Source organism: Pimephales promelas, chromosome 11 (assembly GCF_988280905.1).
Source record: "Pimephales promelas chromosome 11, fPimPro1.hap1.1, whole genome shotgun sequence".
Lineage (NCBI taxonomy): Eukaryota > Metazoa > Chordata > Actinopteri > Cypriniformes > Leuciscidae > Pimephales > Pimephales promelas.
Window position 1 is genome coordinate 28,558,315 of NC_142779.1, and position 18,924 is coordinate 28,577,238.

The window sequence follows — 18,924 nt, forward strand, 5'->3', positions numbered from 1 at the left end:
AAAGTGACAGGTAAAAAAAGAAATTAAAAAAAAAATTCCAGATTCCAAAATTTGGCCAAAATTGTGATTTCAATCAATATCAATATGACTAAATAATAATAAAAAAATACCAGAACATACTACACTGCTTATATTAATTTATCTGGGTTACCTTGGAAACGGCATTTGTGTGCAGGCAAGCGTCAGCATCGGTCGAGCACCCCTCCTCCTTTCGCTAGACCAATGTGTTAATCCTCGTCCTGGCTTTTAATTTCTCACTCTCCCCTATTCTTTTTTAGTTTCCTCTGATAAAACCGTTGCCTTATTCCTTGTAGCTGTTGTTCGGCCATGACGAAAACATACGGACAGCAATCAAACGCGAGTTGGGCACTAACGTTAGATTCTGAGGAAGTTTGGGGTGGTGAGGGAAGTGACGTATGCCGCAAAGCGGTCGAATTTTGTAGTACTTTTTGTGCTCGGGTTCCTACCCGAAAGCCGAAGTTACAAAGTGCTACTGTAGTAAAAGCGATAGACACCTTCAGGATACGGCAGACGCGTCGTTCAACCTATTTTAAGTCGATCTACCATCTCAATGGGTTTTGGTAATATATTATAAAGGTTGAAGAGTTCCACAGTGTGGCTTTAATATGTTAAATATGACTCCCACCTCACTTTTGACAAAGGTCAAAAGTAAAAATCAAACAATAGACAATGCATTTGTTAAAAAACAAAAGCAAAAAAACCCCAAAAACTTTATTGTGATTTAGTACAGACAATGAATGAGCATGAGTGTCTATAGACAGTAAATTCTGAGATGGGCTTGCATTATTATTGCTATATAAACTATACTGCATGAACAAATATTTAAAAGACAGGGATCAATGCAGCACCAGTTTAAGAAAGTTGGTTGCATTTGAAATACTTTGTATAGTATCACAAAGGTTTGGTGACTTAAACACAATCCATAGTACACAATACAGTTGAGGTGTAGTAAAAACCTCGTCTCAAATGATTCCCCTTTTGCCAAAATAGTTCTGACATGTTATACAGAAATTGTCAAGCTTTGTTTTTCTTCCCAAGGCAAGTGTAAATGTAACGGAGGCCAGCTAGTAGTTGCTGTGCAAGTAAAACCTCACTCCCCTGATCTCAATAGGCGCTCTAGCGACAGACGCTAGAGGCTGCAGTCTTTAGCCTCCTTGTTAGAGCGCCTGACTCTCATGCCGGAGACCCGGGTTCGAGGCCCGCTCGGAGCGGGTTGAGTGGGACCCGGGTGTGAGGGGTTACATTGGTGCCGTGACCCGGATGAGAGTGAGGTTTAGGGGGGTGAGTGTAACGGAGGCCAGCTAGTAGTTGCTGTGCGAGTAAACCTCACTCCCCGATCTCAATAAGCGCTCTAGCGACAGACGCTAGAGGCTGCAGTCTTTAGCCTCCTTGTTAGAGCGCCCGAATCTCATGCCGGAGACCCGGGTTCGAGGCCCGCTCGGAGCAAATTGAGTGGGACCCGGGTGTGAGGGGTTACATAAACTCCACCGCTCAGCCAATTTTACAGCACAATCATGAAGTCACCAGTCCAGAACTGACTTAAGAAAAATCATGGATGTACTACTGCAACAAACTAATTCTATCTCTGAGGATCCACTAACAACACTACATTAAGGTTAAGTTTAGGTTTAGGGTAGGGCTGCATGATTAATCGAAATTAAACTGCATGCAATTTGGGAAAGGCTGTAAGGAAATTTTCTTTTAAAGTGCAGCTTGTCAGTGAAGCACGGCTCTGTGGTCAGTAGTAAATGCTACTCCATCTGAAAGTCAGAGAGCGCTCTCAAGCAGAATCTCCAAATATACCCTGCAGAAGTACGATAATGCATGTCATTACAGGAAATCCCTATGGGCATCGTACTATCGGTGTAGCTTAAAGGGCAATTTTACAATTAAAGCCCTGTTTTAAGATCGTTTCTGATGAAATAGAACGGTTAAGACTGAAATTTGGACACATGCTGCTGGCCTGAGAATTCGGTTTCTGTGGTAGCACCCCACCTCTCGTGCCACGAGATCTCGCGAGACTAAAACATGACGAGATTTCCCATTGAGTGAAAAGCTGTCTCGCGATATCGCCATGACTGAGCGTGTGGGTGAGATTACAATATTCCACTGCTACTGTGCACTCACATTCGCTTAAACTATCGTTTTGCTGTTTAATAAATGTATAATAAATAATATATCCTCATATATCCAGCTCATCCATTACGAGTTGCTGTTGCAAACAGTGCAGCACGAATCACAGTTCACTGATCGCGTGACAATGGCGGAGGATTCGTTGCGCAACATAGACTAAACTCTAATTGTCTTTTCTTGCAAGCTCAGCACCGCTGCTTCCTATACACAGAGTACACACGATCACCAATTTGAAATTAAAACGGCGCCGTGCACTGTCACAAAAAAGCTTTACACAGTCATGTCATGTGAACCGTTGTCTTGCGGGTCTTGGGCACCCAACTTGTCATTTTTGCCGCGCTCGTACGGACACGTCCAGTATGTTACTCCGTGACAGCGCACGCTCTGATAGGATGCACAGACCTCTCCCAATCATCTTCTGCACTCAGCCTCTGAAGCACCACTAAGTCCCCCTCCGTTTCCCCAAAGCCCGTCGGTTTCCCTCATACGCTGATATTAGAGTATTTAAACATTCTCTATGGCTCTATGGTATTTTTTTTAATGACACACTGTCTCTTTCTCTCTCTTACATATGTAGGCTAGTTAGTTATAAACTATTTAGACTTTTAATGATTAGTGCTTTATTATTAAAGTTTGTGGGTAAGAATCGTGTTCAAAAAAAAAAAAAAAATCCCTCATTTTGGGGATGGAATCTGGGAAATCTCCCTTATTTTCAATGTTCAATGTTGACAGCTATGCTTCGAATATTGAGAGTACTGTAATGTCTTAAGGACAACAGACAAAGGGAGGCTGTGTTTCTGAACTTATAGGGTTAATGAACAGCATTAACCCTACTGCCGGTGCAAAATAAAACAGCAATTTCAAAACAATTATAAAGAGTCTGTGTGTGCTAACTTTGATTATGTTGCACTTGCACTTATTGTTTGCACTTCAGACTTCAATGAGTTCAGTTAGGAGGTCACACACAGCCTCAATCAGAAGTTCTGGAAGCTCTTAAATGTATAAGGTCTGAAGAGACTCATGTGAAATCAAACAGGAGAAAAGCCAGTCAATAAAAACCTTTTACAGTGCTTGTATATACTTTCAATGCATTTGATAATTCATACTTTAAGTAGACCTGAAATGACATGCATTAGTGCATTATTAGTTAAAAGATTGCGAAATGCATACTATTTTTCCAGTCATGAATTTTGTCATTGAGGATTTCTGAAAAATTGTGCAAAAATCTCGTCTCGTTCTCGTGAACCCAATCTCGTGTCCGGTCTAGTCTCGTGAGATAAGCGTCTCGCTACACCCCTAATGGTTTATCTAGGTTCTTTTTAGCCTTTTCGTGTATTTTCATGAAAATAAAGTTATATTTCAATACTAAACGACATATCCGCTTTTAAACGGTTTCTCACAGAAGGATGTTTTCAAACACTCAACTGACATTATGAAGTGAGTTTGGAGTAAAAACATGTTAATAAATGTTGTCTTTTGTTGGACAAGAGGTTCATAAATGCTTCTCATGTTTGGAAAGATGTTTGACACATGTTGCTTTTTCACATGTACGTTTATAAGCGACTCAAACTCACAGTGCTTTCAGATTTCCAACTGATCACAGAGCTTTGCTTGACTGACAAGCTATGCATAATGAAATGACTTTAAATGTGAATTAATTGATCTGTATCTTGATTGAATTAATCTATAAATTGAAAAAAATAAAAAAATAAAAGTGCCTTTAACTAAAGAAATAAATGGGTTATTGGGGTTATTATTGGGGCTTGAAACACCCTATTGAGATTGTTTTATTGAAAAATATGGCTCTGAATAAATGTAGATGCTTAATGTTTATACACACTAAGATTTGGAAGAAGTTTACCTACTTTAAAGTATATGTAGCTTGTAGATGCAACTTGCAAACTACAGTTTTAAAATAGCTTCCCAACACTTTTTCAAGGTTTTCTGTAATTGTGGGTTCCCAGCTGTGATCAGTGCAGAAAGCACTTAGGTTAAAGTTTAGGATTATACATTTATACTGAAGCCATTTGTGCTATTGACTTATTTTCATGTAAGATTCCCATACTCTCCAAAGATTCAGATTAATTTCCCATTAAAATATTTGTAGATCATGGACTTCAATGACAATCACTTTATGAATAACGTTATGGACTTTTTTTGCACTTTATGGGTAAGTGCAATCAGCAGCAAGTAAATAAATCTTTTTAATGTGGGAGCCTATATTTTTAGATCTTTAGAGGGAAGTCATGTTAAAGCTCTGAATCACTTGTTGAATCAACTGAATCAATTGTTTTTCACTTCACCAAGGTTTGGTCAGTCATATAATTGTTACATTTTTATATTAAAAATCAACCACTGAACCATGAAACTCCATGACAAATGTCTAATTTCTTAATGTGGAGAAAAATTATTGCTCTTGATTAAATTATGGAAAAAAACATTGAAAAGGGCTATGTGGAGACTCTTCAAAGAAAGAAAGCAGCATGTGTTGGAACCACATGAAGCTGAATAAGACAGAATTATCATTTTTGACAGAACTATATTTAATACCCCTGCAACCAGCAAGTTTGGCAACTATCTTTGAAATATTTAGCAATAGTGCAAACGATTACAATATCTGACAAACTTTAGATATATCTTAAATCAAATAGAAAGATAATTGATGTGAAACACATGCAACCAAAACCCAATGCATACAAAAATGGATTAAGCACAATCAAAATAAGCACAAAATAATAATACTCCAAACGTTCTCAAGAACATCAGGTGAAAAACAGACTCTGTAAACAACTGTCATTATAAACCATTCAGAACCACAAAAAAGGCTTGCATACTGAAAATTTAAAATGGTTAAATGACAAAAAGAAGTTTCAAAACTGCTACCCAACCTTAATATAAAATGTTATCTCTGTTACAGGTTATCTATTTGTGCATTTCAGATTACAGTTGAGCTCAGATGGAACAGAAACCCTCACGCTGGGTCAACATCGCAAGCAAATGATGCAATGCAACAAAACTGAAACATTCTCATTTTAAATTTAAACATCTGTCTACAGTGCTGCAAGCATGTTGACAACTGGAATGTTTTCGTTTTTTTTACATCTCATTGCTTGTTTGCAGTGTAGACAACGTACAGTTTAACTTGAAAGTTAGGAGTGTAAAAAACCAAATGATAAACATGGAACCAATAACCAAGAGGCTTATTTACTAAGAAGTAAAAGTAACTAATGAGAAATAAACAATATAATCCAATGGTGAAACCTAAGTGTCTCCGTGTTGATATAGGCAGTTAGGATGGAGTTTTATTTAATTTTTTAAATATGGCTAGCTTATGGACTTACTTTTACCCACACCCATCCAATCAGAGTCCCATAGAGCCAGGTATTGAGATAGAGTTTTCTACCTAACTCTGTTAACAGCATTGGTAAAGTGAGACCACCCAAAATCAGCAGAGAAGGCAATGTCTTTGTAAGACTAAGAGGTAACTTTCGACCTTCTCCAGGGAACCTGCACTTTTTCTCAGGGTCTTCAGACTCGTAGAAAGTGGTAAGAAGCCTAAACAAAGAGAGTAACACATTTGTAAAACATGCTTTGAACATTTACTTCAATGCAACTAGATTTAATGGCAGTGACAGGTCTAGAATGCCAAACCAAACAGCAATGTAGCGTGATGAACTCCAACAGTGTGCAGATTACAACAACATGACACAAATAGCAGTTTTACACTCAAAACACTCTCCTAAAATCCTTAACTACTTTAAAGAACAGTAAGTAGTCAACCAAAAAGCCAATGTTTTGCAATTCTTCTGGCAGGATCATTTTATTTGTGCTAAATACAACCCAGTCACAAATGAAAATACCAAGTCACTAACAGGATGTGCAAAGGGAGAGTTAGCTTCTTTGCTCAGTAAAGCTGGAATTTGAAATTTTAATTTCTACATAAAGAAAAAAAAAAACTATTTAAAAATTACTAGTAGTAATAATAACAACAACAACAATAATAACAATAATACGAAATAACAAAAAATAACGACGGCCATGGTCTGATCTTTGACAAATCAGCGGAAAAGTGCATCTCATTGCGGCCTACATGTACAGTGATGTGAATAAGTCTGGACACCCATGCTAAAGTTGCCTAAAAAGAGGAATAAAAAAAACATCTTTTGGATATTGATCTTAATGCCTAAATTAGAAAAATGAGGAAAACTCCAACCTTTAAGGACAAAAATTTTCTTTGTCAATGAATAATCTCTCATAAATAAATAAATAAATAAATGTTTTTCCTTAAAATACAGGGTGCATAAGTCAGGACAGCCCTATGTTAAATTCCCATAGAGTCAGGCAGATTTTTATTTTTAAAAGCCAGTTATTTCATGGATCCAGGATAATATGCATCCTGATAAAGTTCCCATGGCCTTTGGAATTAAAATAGACCCACATCATCACACACCATTCACCATGCCTTGAGATTGGCATGGGGTAATTTCCATAAGATCATCTTTCAATGCAAATCAAACCAGCTATTAGGCTAACTGAAGTAAAACCATGAGTGGTTTGGGGTGTTCACTGATATGCTCACACAAAAATCGCTGCAAAAGTTGTGGGGATATTTTAATTCCAAAGGCCATGGGAACTTTATCAGGATGCATATTATCCTGGATCCATGAAATAACTGGCTTTTAAAAATAAAAATCTGCCTGACTCTATGGGAATTTAACATAGGGGTGTCCTGACTTACTGTATGCACCCTGTATTTTTTTTTTTATTAAGGATTTTCAAATAATACAAACATCAAAAACAAAAATAAACAAACAATCAACAAACAAACCCCGGGCGCTGCAAGTTGAATAAATTGTACAATATACAAACATGTCAGTATTGCAACCCCCCCCCCCCCCCCTATCACCTTGGGAAGAATAGGTTCCAATCTACGAGCTAAAACTTTTGCTAATATCTTATAGTCCACGTTAAGCAGACTAATGGGCCTATAAGATGAACAGTCCAGAGGGTTTTAACTTTTTTTAGGAGTAAACTAATTGAAGCTTGTCTCCACGAAGGGGAAACTTCACCCTTCCAGATACCATTAATCGCAGGCATAAGAATCAGATGAATATTAGGCCAGAATTTTTTGAAAAATTCCAGTGGAAAACCATCTGGACCGGGACATTTCCCGTTCGGCATGGACTGAATTGCTGACCAGACCTCCTCAACTGAAAACGGGGCACTTAAATTAATACGATCATCCTCGGAGCATACCGGTAACGTGAGATCACTCAAAAAGGCAGCGATGTTAGAATCTTTTGCTTTTGATTCGGAACTATAAAGAGATTTATAGTATTCCTTAAAAGTATTGTTTATGGTTAAAGTGTCACTCGAAGAGATACCACTTGTATTTCGTATCATATTAATTGACCGGTTATTATTCAGATTTTTTAATTGGTATGTCAATAACCGACTAGATTTATTGCCAAATTCATAATACTTTTGTTTAGTGAAGAGCAGAAGCTTCTGAATATGCGAGGTATGGTCCATATTTAGTTTAGTTCTAGCATTCACCAAGGCTTTTAAGTTCGACACAGTAGGAAATTGCTTATGTATTTGTTCCAATGTGGTTACCTCTTTTTCAAGATTTTTCCTGTTGCTGTCTTTGACTCTCTTAAGGTGGGAAGTGTAGGAAATTAGGTGACTGCGTAGAGTGGCTTTGGCTGCATCCCAGATCATGGCAGAGGACAGAGGAGAATTTCTGTTATCCAGCCAATATTGAGACAGACTGTCTGAGACGAAGGCAGAGAAGGGATCACTGTTTAAAAGGGATGTATTAAACCTCCAGTTGGAAGTTCTAGGAATACTGAAAGCAGGGTCAATTTGTAAACGCACAGCAGCGTGATCTTATAAGACGATGGGGTCAATATGACAAGACTGAACTGCATGCAGAATATTTTTAGGAAGAAAAAAATAGTCAAGCCTGGAATATGAATTGTGAGGATGGGAATAAAATGTATAATCCTTCACTTTTGGATTTAGTTGACGCCATATGTCTACTAAACCAGAATCCGAACATAAATTGTTGAGCGCCTTAGATGATTTAGGATTTGATACATTTGCAGATGAGGATTTATCTAGAGAAGCATCCATTATACAATTAAAGTCTCTGGGTAGAAAACCTAAGCCTTTACAGTGGTAAGTAAACAATAAAATCATCTGAGATATAAAGTGAGGGGAGTCTACATTTGGAGCATAAATGTTGAGGATAGCTATATGGTGATTGAGAATGGAGCCCGTGATCAAGATAAATCTCCCTTCAGGATCCGATTCCTTATGTTCTAAAATAAAAGGTAGATTTTTATTAAAAAGAATGGCTACCCCTCTTTTGTTCTGAGAATAAGAGGAAGAATAAACTTGGCCCACCCAGTCTCTCCTCAGCTTTGAGAGTTCAATGTCGGATAATTTTGTTTTCTGAAGCAGTACTATGTCAGGTTTCTGTTTTTTCAAATGAGTTAAGATTTTTTTCCTCTTAATTACATGTCCAATCCCTTGAACGTTCCATGTAATAAGTTTAAGTGAACCAGCCATAAAGAGTGCGAATTAATCGTGCAGATAAAACTAAACTATTAGGCACTGTAATACGGCAGAGAGTTGGCCTACAACTGACAAGTAAGACATAGAAAAACAACTTGCAACCCCACCCCAACTCTATCGGATAGAGTCTATCCCCAAACGACAGAGTAAAATCCCCCAGAATGAAGTCAACAAACATAATTATCAAAATACAAAACCAAAATAAATTCAAAGACCACCAAAACAGTTCGGATGACAGAGATAATGGCCAAACCAAGGAAAGTGTAAAAATAACATTATAAGACCCCCCCCCCCCCCCAAAAAAAAAAGGAAACTATAATATAAACAGAGAGCTATGTTTGAAATAAAATCAAACCATAATAGTTGTTACCTCTTCAATGAGGTTAGTTCTGTTGAATATTATCAGAAGAATGGCAAAAGTAATGGCAAAAGTACTCACTATGTCAAGACAGTATTCTTACATTCCTTAGTTTTTTCCTCCCTATAGACGAGCCGGGCGATGAAAAAATCTTTGTCGCGAGGAGGTTTAGGCATCTTTTTAGGCAACTTTAGCATGGGTGTCCAAACTTATTCAGATCACTGTATAGATAGAATTTTCAAGCTGTTCATTAATTTTCTACCCCTGAACGCTGTCATTGATATAGTTTGCTATGGTCAAGATTTTCCAACCATATAAGTTTGAACATAGCAAAATGTTTGTGTCTTTTATAAAGGAAACTCTAGCTTAATCTGTGATAATCACATTTTTGTGCTTAGCTTTAAACAGTTATCAGCAGACTTTTTAATGCTTAAGCTGAATTCTTCGTCCTAACGTTTGTCCCGCGCAGGTGCAGGGTCCGCTTTTTGGCAGGCTGCTCTCCATTTATTCCGGTCCGTAGTGTCCTCCGGGGCGACTTGCACGTCCTTCATATCTTGCTTGATCCGGTCCATCCATCTCATCTTTGGGCGGCCACGTGGCCGGTTACCGGGTGGGTCAAGGTGCATAGCTGTCTTCGCCACTGAGTTCTCATGGCTGCGTGTTACATGGCCGTACCAACAGAGACGGGCCTCAAGCATCTTCTCCGTAATTGGCGATATTCCTATACGCTTCCTGACGTCGATGTTCATGACGTGATCTAGCCTCGTCAGCCCGAGTGACCAGCGGAGCATACGCATTTCCATGGCATGTAGAAGCTGGCCATGTTTGGCAGTCGCTGGCCAACATTCGGCTCCATACAGGGCTACAGGGCGTACAATGGTCTTATAGATTTTGGACTTTAGGCGGATGGGTATTCGGCGATCGCATAGCACTCCCGTGATTTGGCGCCACTTTGACCAGGCGGCACTCACACGTGCGCGGACATCTGGGAGGGTGTCACCGTTCGATGAGATTATTGATCCGAGGTACTTGAAGTGTTGAACTTTCTTTAGATCCGTTCCGTCGATGCCAATAGTGCCATCAATCTGAGGGCCACACTCCAGGTACTCCGTCTTGGCGAGGTTGAGTCGCAAGCCATTTGCATCCAGGCGATCTTTCCACTGCTGCAATTGGTCTTGAAGGTCTTGCCGCTCCCTGTCGGCAAGGAACACATCATCAGCATAGAGTAAGGACCATGGGTGGGGCGTCTATGTGTCCATGCATGTAATGAACAGGAAGGGCGAAAGGGCTGATCCTTGGTGGACTCCTACATTGATGTTGAAAGGGGATGATATCCCAGCTGTGGATCGGACCACACTCCTGACGTCTTGGTATAAAGAGTTGCACCCAGCTGATGTAGGTTTCAGGTACATGGTGACGTCGGAGAGAGGCCCAGATGAGATCATGGGGAATGCGGTCAAAAGCCTTCTCCAGATCCAGGAAGACCATGTGGACTGGCTTGTTCTTTTCCCGGTGTTTCTCCATCAGGAGGCGGGCAGCGTGGATGGCGTCTATGGTCCCACGTCCTTTGACGAAGCCGCATTGATTTGGACTGATTTTAATAATGCTACGAAGGTGGCTGTCCAGGATGCGTTCAAAATCTTCATGGAGTGGGATAGGAGTCGAATCGGCCGATAGTTCTTGCATTCAGCAACGTCCCCCTTGCCCTTCCAGATCGGCACTGTGGTGCTGAGCGTCCAAATGTGCGGGACTTTGCCCTCAGTAATGATTTTGTTGAATAAGGTGGAAAGGACCTCAGCTCCTCTGTGCCCCATCAACTTCCAGGCTTTAGCAGGGATGTCGTCTGGGGCGGTGGCTTTGTCATTCTTCAACCTCTTCACGGCCTTCGTGACTTCAGAGACAGTAATTGGCGGTACAGGTCCAGGGGTGGGATCCAAGCTGTGGATAGGTGGATGTGGGAACTCTTCGTTTGAGATGGCTGCGAAGTACTCGCTCCAGTACTCGTCTAATGCTTGGAGGGCCATCGCAAGCTGCTGCTTTTGTTCGTTCAATTTCCACCAATTGACCCGTTCAGGCCCAGTGATTCTCGGTCTAGGTTGCCGCTGCAAATTAAGTTGGAAATTTGCTCAAGCTGAATCAAGATCAGAAAACACAAAATTCACCTTACTGCTCATGCTCACCCTCATAAAAACTCACTGACACTATGTAGATGGATCAAGGAATAAAGTTACCACCATGCAATTGTTCTGGTAGGATTTTATTTAGCAAAATATTACCATTCACTGATGCGTCCAGGTCGCACTCAGTCACCTTTATATGTTTGGTCTAAGCGCAACTGCTCTCATGTTTTGCTGCAGGAAAGCAAATGCAAGTACATTTTCTGTCATGGCAGGTCTATGATATGAAGAGTGTACTAAAGTAACATTTTAGCAACCGTGTGAATGTGAATAGCACATTACAGGTACAATACCACTGACAGTGCATACTATAACGTGAAAACAGTGTTTTTAGATTTTTCCACTTTGAAACGTTTTTTTGAAAAAGTGTAATTTCCGTTAAAAAAACCATCTCAGTATGGAAGGAAGGCCAAAAACAGATGAAAAAGATGCATTTTTTAAATGAAAATGTATTAGTGTGGACAATGCCTGAATACCATCCAAGGAGTTGTTTTTCGGTTTTAACCAAGCCCTAACACATCGGGGAAGGGGATAAGAACCTAATAACCCTCTTTGTCTGTCTTACAGACAGAGCATCTCTGTTAAAATCTTATAAAAGACACTTTGCTTGATTGTTCTTCCAGTTTCAGCCTCATTATCAAAGTTTATTTTTTTCCACAATCAATGTAAAAACAAGCTGAATTATTGCTTTTGTTGTTTTTTTTGTACAATTTTTTAATGAAAGCCGTTTACTACGGAGCCCAGGAAGTGTGTGTGTGGGGGGGGGGGGGGGGGGGGGGGGGTGGGGAGCACTTAAGACTTTTTTTGTGGATAAAAGTGTCTTCTAAATAGGCCTATGTAGCCTAAATGGATTTTTGATAGCTAACGTTAATTATTATTTCCGTTTATTACTATGAATGAGTTCACCGAAGACAGTAATATGTTTAACATAAAATAATTTATAACTTAGGCTATAACCAAATCTTTTACAGTTTTTGAACTGTGTGTTATTATTATTTTATTTATTTTTTTCGTTTATTATACTGAGCTTTTTCCTCTAAAAAAATGGACTTTAAAGATAAAAGTAGCCTAAATGTAGTTTTTTTTTTTAGAAAATGCAAGAAATTATCCATTTAAAAAAAGGATTTTAAAAACAATGCAATGCATCCCGCATCTAAACAGGAGGCCTGGTTGAATCATCTGGCACACTCTGGGGGACGAGCCACAAATCCGTGAGTACGGATTACAAACCCATGAGTACGGATTGCGAAAGCGTGGGCACGGTTTATGAATTTGTGGGTACAGATTGCAAAAACTGAGGGCACGGTTTACAAATCTGAGAGCACGGATTAGGAACTCGTGGGTACGGTTTATTAATCCGTGGGCACGAATTGTTAAACCGAGGGAACATTTTAAGAATTCGTGAGTACAGTTTATAAACTGAGGGAACGGATTTCAAAATCGTCACCTCGGATTGTTTTTTTTTTTCCCCCATAGGTGACTTCCCGGGCTCCGTAGTTTTCTAACATTTCTGCTTACAATATTAAAATTAAAAGAAATGATACACTTTATAATGTTGATTAAAAAATTCATTTTTGTTGTTAAAATGTGAGAACATTGTATTAATTCATTCCCATGATTTAACAAAACATTTAAATAAAATAATGATATAGCCATGATATATAATATTTATGTGATTTGTGAAGAAAGAGTTTGTGCAGATGCTATGAGGTCCTTTTACCTTCTGGCAATATGATTTTGTACTACTAAAGAAACAAAGAGAAATGAGAAATGTTTTTATTTTTGTTTTGTTTAAGAAAGGCAAAACTTTAACTTTTTCTGCCATAATCAAGGTGAGCTAAATAGAACACTGTAGATTCATAGTCTTACTGTCAAACAAAACTAATTTTGAACTCTTTTACTTTGCCAATGTTTTTATCAATCAAAATGTCCAACAGATCCACCCAATTCAAGTAACATTTTCAAGGATGTGGTAAATGACAGGAGATGATACAGTGCAATGTGCTAGCATGCATTAATCATTATTTTTACAGCACAAATTTTTCTCTCTATTTCCAAGACATTTACATAGAATGTCGAATATTGCAGAATGAGATCAACGAGCGTGCCACACTGTATTCGCGTTGCAACCGAATTGCTTCTATTATGACCGTTCCTACATTTTAAATAACAAATTTGCACGAGGAGATTGTTTTTTCCTGAAAAACTATGTTATAAGTAGGCCTAAATACCATGGTATCAGGTTGTGTTTTCATCAATGGAATAATTAATACAACTAAAATTAATTTGTCATGATTTATTTGTGTTCATAATCAGTAAAACAAAATACAAAATCTCCTAACAAGAACACATGAACAATTAAATTATTGTTGTATTATTAATTATTTTTTAGCCATCTTGAAACTATCCAAACAACGTTTCGCGCTCATTCTATAATCACATTTAGGTACGTTAATTCACATAAACACATTTTTTGTGTATGAGAATGCTGTTTCTTGTGAGAGCTGGATTCTAGTCATTCTATGACAGGAAAAGTAAAGTCATTGCAAAAGAAACAATTCATAGCTTACATGTTGCATTAAACTATCAGATTTTAGAATGTTGTAGGGCAGGCAGGTTGCCAGGATCTTTGATGTACACTTGTGAACGCTTTGATGTAAACCTCAAAAACACCTAAACGCCCCCCTTTCAAAAATCTCTTCCAAAAATTAAATTCACCAGAGTATAATTTTATAAAGTGTCAACTGTAGACTGTTCCCTATGTAAACTTAAGTCAGGGTGCGTAGGGGAAAATCCACCACAGGAACACTTAATATTCAACAAAATTACTGATCTGACACGGTTGCATAAGAACTGAACTGAACTGGAAGATGACAATTTTTTGCAGAACTGCATTATAGATGAAATTAACTAATTTAATAAATGAAGATCTTTACAACAGAATTGAATTAACACTGAACTGACTTCAGCTGAACCACAGCCAAAATGCATAATTTTTCTGTTATCACTGTAAAGCTCCTTTGAAATTATCAGCATTTTATAAAGTGCTATGTTATAAAGGTGCCTTGATTCTGACCAACTTGCGTAAGCTTTTCTTAACCATTTGGGTGCATTTAGTAAGCACATGATACACAGTGTAATGTGCTATTAACTTTTTACTGTAACTTATTTTGTGAACTTGACCTACAGTATGGCACAATACAGATTAAAGGGATACTTCACCTCTGGAAAGAAGAATGTGTATTTTAAAATGGGTCATTTATGTAGAAGAAATGTGAAAAACATTTTTTAATTTGGAGCTTTCTGGACTGAGAAAAGCCAGAAAATGTATTTTTGGCTTATGTGGATGAAAGACAACAACTCCCAGAATGCACTTGCTTCGCTGCCCTAGGAGGCCACGCCTACTGGTAACAGAGCGCAGTAGTTAAACAACAAGTCTAGGCTACTAGTGAGTCTCCATGATAAGTCTGCCCAAAAATGTGTTTCAAGATCGCGCAAAATGTCCGGGATTTGGCTTTTGCGTTCTACAGTCGTCATTCATTATATGTTTACTGTGGCGAGCAGGACGAGGCTATATGGGCCGCGGGAGAACGGTGCGAGGCCGATGGCATGATTACTGATGACTGGTCTCGTATCTCTCACAGAGGAAATATGCAACAGGAATGTTAATTACTTAGGTGGATGGGATTTAGACCGAACAGAAGATGGACTGGGTAAACTAATCAGAAGAGATAGGCATTTCAATGATGCCATCTGTATATGTAGCTTTTAGCTGTAACTCTTGCAAGCAACAGTTTCAAAATAACCTCCCAAACACTTTTTCTGACCAATACATTTTCCAGGACCTTTCTAAGTTTTCCATGATAGTGGGAAACCTGCAGTGATAAGTGATTGTCAACATACCATAAACAAAATAAATAAATGTTCAGTAATGTACTGTAGCTGGTGACTGTGATGGATTAGTGGCTACTTTGGATACTCACTTGTCTTTGATTTCAAATCTTTCATGTAGCCACCTGCGGAAGAAGATTGGCTCAGCAGGGATTTCCCTTATGTCCAGACGGTTGAAGTGGATGTGCACTCTGGGGCATTCCTTGCACAGGAACTCTATCACACAGAGAAAATTAATTAGAGAAATAAAAGGCAGTTCACACAACCATCAGACAGAAGACAAACAAACAGAATATCCAAGACAACAATTAAAAGCGGTATATGAAAACTGTTTTAAGTGCACAATCAATTTACTTACAAAATTCATTAAAAATATATTTTAAAAAAAACATCTGGTACAATTATCAATACACACAGCCTTGTGCAGGTCAAAAATTGTATGTGATTTCCTTACACAGCTCTCTGGTCTTTTCCATTGTGGAGAGGCTGGAGTCTGTTTGATTGAGTGTGTGGACAGGTATCTTTTATAAAGTTAACAAGTGCAGTTAATACAGGTAATGAGTGGAGAATAGGAGGGCTTCTTAAAGGGGGGGTTGACTGCGATTTCACTTTTTTAATTTTAAATAGTGTGTAATGTTGCTGTTTGTGCATGAACAGTAGGGTTGGGAATCGAGAACCGGTTCTTTTCCAGAACCGGTTGTGTTTTTGAAAAAATACCGGAACCGTGCAAAATTCCTAAGTTTCGGTTCCGAAAACGGTTCTGATGCCGATGCGATATCATCATGTGGGCGAAGTTCTGGGAGTAGAAGACGCCGTCTTATTCCTAAATGACAAAAACTTCACCACTGAAGTTGCGATTTGCTCTCACACGCGCTGCATTTGTCACACACAGACACACGCACACTGCGCGCGCCGACCGCCGAGTCGCTCTCTAGCCTACATTCAAATCTGTTTGCGCTGAGAGAGAGAGAGAGCAGTTGTCGATATGAAACTGCTTTACAATCACACAGTCTCAATATTTATTTGTTTCACATATTCAAATGATTTCCGTTACAGAATTAGTGAGATTATAGTTTGAGTAAACATTGACGGTAGTGGTCAAAACAGATGCAGTCCGTATATTTTTTGTGTTCAGAATTTACAAAATATATACAATGAGCGAGTGCATCATAATGTTTTTTTTTTCAAACCGTGTTTTTGTCTTATCTTGAATCACTACGTAAAGCCTGTAATAAGCGTTAACACTCGGACTTCTTGTTTAGACTGGCCGGCGGATCGCAGCTGCTGCGGAGTAGCCCAATGCCTGCGTGACTCGTCATGGACATAAACAGAGAGAAGTAGCTCCGGCAACAATGTTCTTCCGCAAGACGCATGCAGTTCTGTTTATTAACTACTAGAGCGCGGATTTATCCAGTAATGAAATAAGTAAAGTCTTTATGAATCAATCATTCAAACCGTTTAAAAAAATAATCTGTTCTACACACATATGTGTGTTAAAGCATATTCTACTCCTTCTGAGAGGGTATTCTTCACTGTTGGAGATACAATAAAGGAGAGGTCTAAATTATTATAGAGAATGCAGAATTTTTTAATTTCCTTTATATATATATATATTTTTTTTTTTTGCAAAGATTGCTTAATAATATTTTGAGTTTGTTTACATTACCAGTCTGTTAAACTAATTTGTCAAGTACTATAAGAAATAAACACAAAAAGGATTGTGGATTTTTCTCTTACTAATATTTTTAATTGAATGGGAACCGGAACCGGAACCGGAATCGTTTGGCGGAACCGGAATCGGAACCGGAACCGGAAAATTTCTCACGATTCCCAACCCTAATGAACAGTATCTGCAAAGTTGCAGCGCTGAAAGTTCAATGTAAGCAGAGATATCGTCTTTTTAAAATCAGGAAGTATAATTGCCTACAAAAACGACTCGATTGGGACTACAGCTAGGTTATGGTACGTCACTAACCCACACATTTGCATCAACCCTCCCTCCGGAATATGCAGAAAAGGACATGCGCATATTTCAGCAGCTCCAGCTCGTCGAGTGAGTTGTTCATCCATCTGTCAGGTCTTCTGTATTCAAACTTTCCACAGACGCTGTACTTCGTCAACAATGGATACAATTTATGTTTGATTATGTTCCTGAAAATGACGATCGTAATCTAGCTCTCTGTGCTGCGCATTTTACGGAAGACAGCTTCCAGAATCTCCACGAGTTCAACACCGGATTTAAAAAGAAACTGTTACTAAAACGTGACGCAGTTTCAACTTTAAAACCAGAGGCAGCAGTTGTTGGGCCACAACCTGTAAGTAGGCTAAGACTTAATCATTTTAAATGTATTTTCATGAATATTTCCAGACGTAGCCTTGTGTTTTATTTTTTTCAAATGCCAGCGCTGGCTTAGCCACTATAGGCTACTAGTAATGCTATTGTGTCTACGACAAACGCGTACAAACATTATGGACCTGAATTTTGTACGTACTAATGTTTTAAACTTATTTTTCATGTATATCCACAAGTTTCCTACGCCCCATGAGGCCTTGCGTCAAAAGTGGGCGCGACTTCCGGTTGGAAGTAAACAAAGCGCGACTTGACATGCTTGATACTCGTTCATTCAACAGTTGACAGTCATTCAAGTTATAGCGATCCAAACTAGCTAACGATGTGGGAACACAACCTCAACGAAATTCAAAAGGGTGAAATAACAGTACCTTTACCCTCCGCAGTAGTTGATTGGGAGTATTATAATAACATTATTAATAATCAATATTAATCAAGGCATGGTGAAAGACAGTTGTGTGAGCTGACAAACAATTAAAATAAAAAATACACATTTAGTCATTGTGCTTTGGAGTTTATTCAAAATTATAAATGAATGTGCTACTTGAATACATTAACTGGCACATTGGTATTCTGTCAACACAGGCTTTAATCCTGAGTTTAGGTGTAACATCAGTAGCGAACAGCCAAACACATGCTAATAGAGTTTATAGAATATTAAGAATTTAAACAAATGTACACAGGAAGATTCGTCGTCTTTTGGGAGGTGATGGAAACCACAGTCGTTGGCAGGATCAGAGACGGGCTGGCAGGATCACTGTGATTTCGTTTTCAGCTTAATGTTCAAAACAATCACGTTTAAGCCACTGAATTAGTTTAGTCACAACCGTGAACAGCACATGTTGTCCCTGAGCTCCGTAACGACATCTCTCATAAAGATTTGCGTCTTTAAATAGTAAAATAATTCTCCGAAAAACAGCTAGCCTCTTCGCTAACTAACACACAAAATACCATTGGAATGCTACTTCCGCCGCGTCACCGGAAGTTTCACCCACTTTATTTTTTACAAGAGCGCCCCTCGGAAACTTGTGGATATGCTTTATGGCGTTATTTTCGATTTGATCAAGAACGTAAACTAATGCCAACGCTGTTTGTGTTTAACATTAGTAGCCAGTCAGTTACTATTGTTGCCAGTCAGATGCTATTGTTTAAAACAAACGTGCATAAAGTTAGAAAATGTAGCAAATTATCATTCAGAAACGTTTAGTAAGAGCCGTGTGTGGTGAGGTTCTGTGTACTCTCTTCATCGCCGCTTTCTCGGTCTGATTCTGCCTCAAACTGATACCGCAGTTCGACACATATTTACATCTGGACCGGAGCTCACGTTTCGCCCGTAAAGGTAATGGGCGTTAACCTTCCGGACAACGTTACCATTTGTGATAAATAATATTGTGATAGATAATAATTTAATTAAT

The 18,924-nt window shown here is 38.7% G+C and overlaps 1 protein-coding gene across 2 annotated transcripts in view; it reads right to left on the bottom strand.

The window, feature by feature from the left end:
- Positions 1–695: 695 nt before the first annotated feature.
- Positions 696–18,924, bottom strand: part of agpat5 (1-acylglycerol-3-phosphate O-acyltransferase 5 (lysophosphatidic acid acyltransferase, epsilon)) — a 58,286-nt gene continuing 40,057 nt past the window's right edge. For both annotated transcript variants that reach the window (XM_089117253.1, XM_039652175.2), the window contains 2 exons: positions 15,252–15,375; positions 696–5,709 (listed from right to left, as the gene is read on the bottom strand). In XM_089117253.1, coding sequence (XP_088973379.1) covers positions 5,484–5,709; positions 15,252–15,375 — 350 coding nt within the window. In that variant the 3' untranslated portion in view covers positions 696–5,483. The remainder of the gene's footprint in view (positions 5,710–15,251; positions 15,376–18,924) is intronic.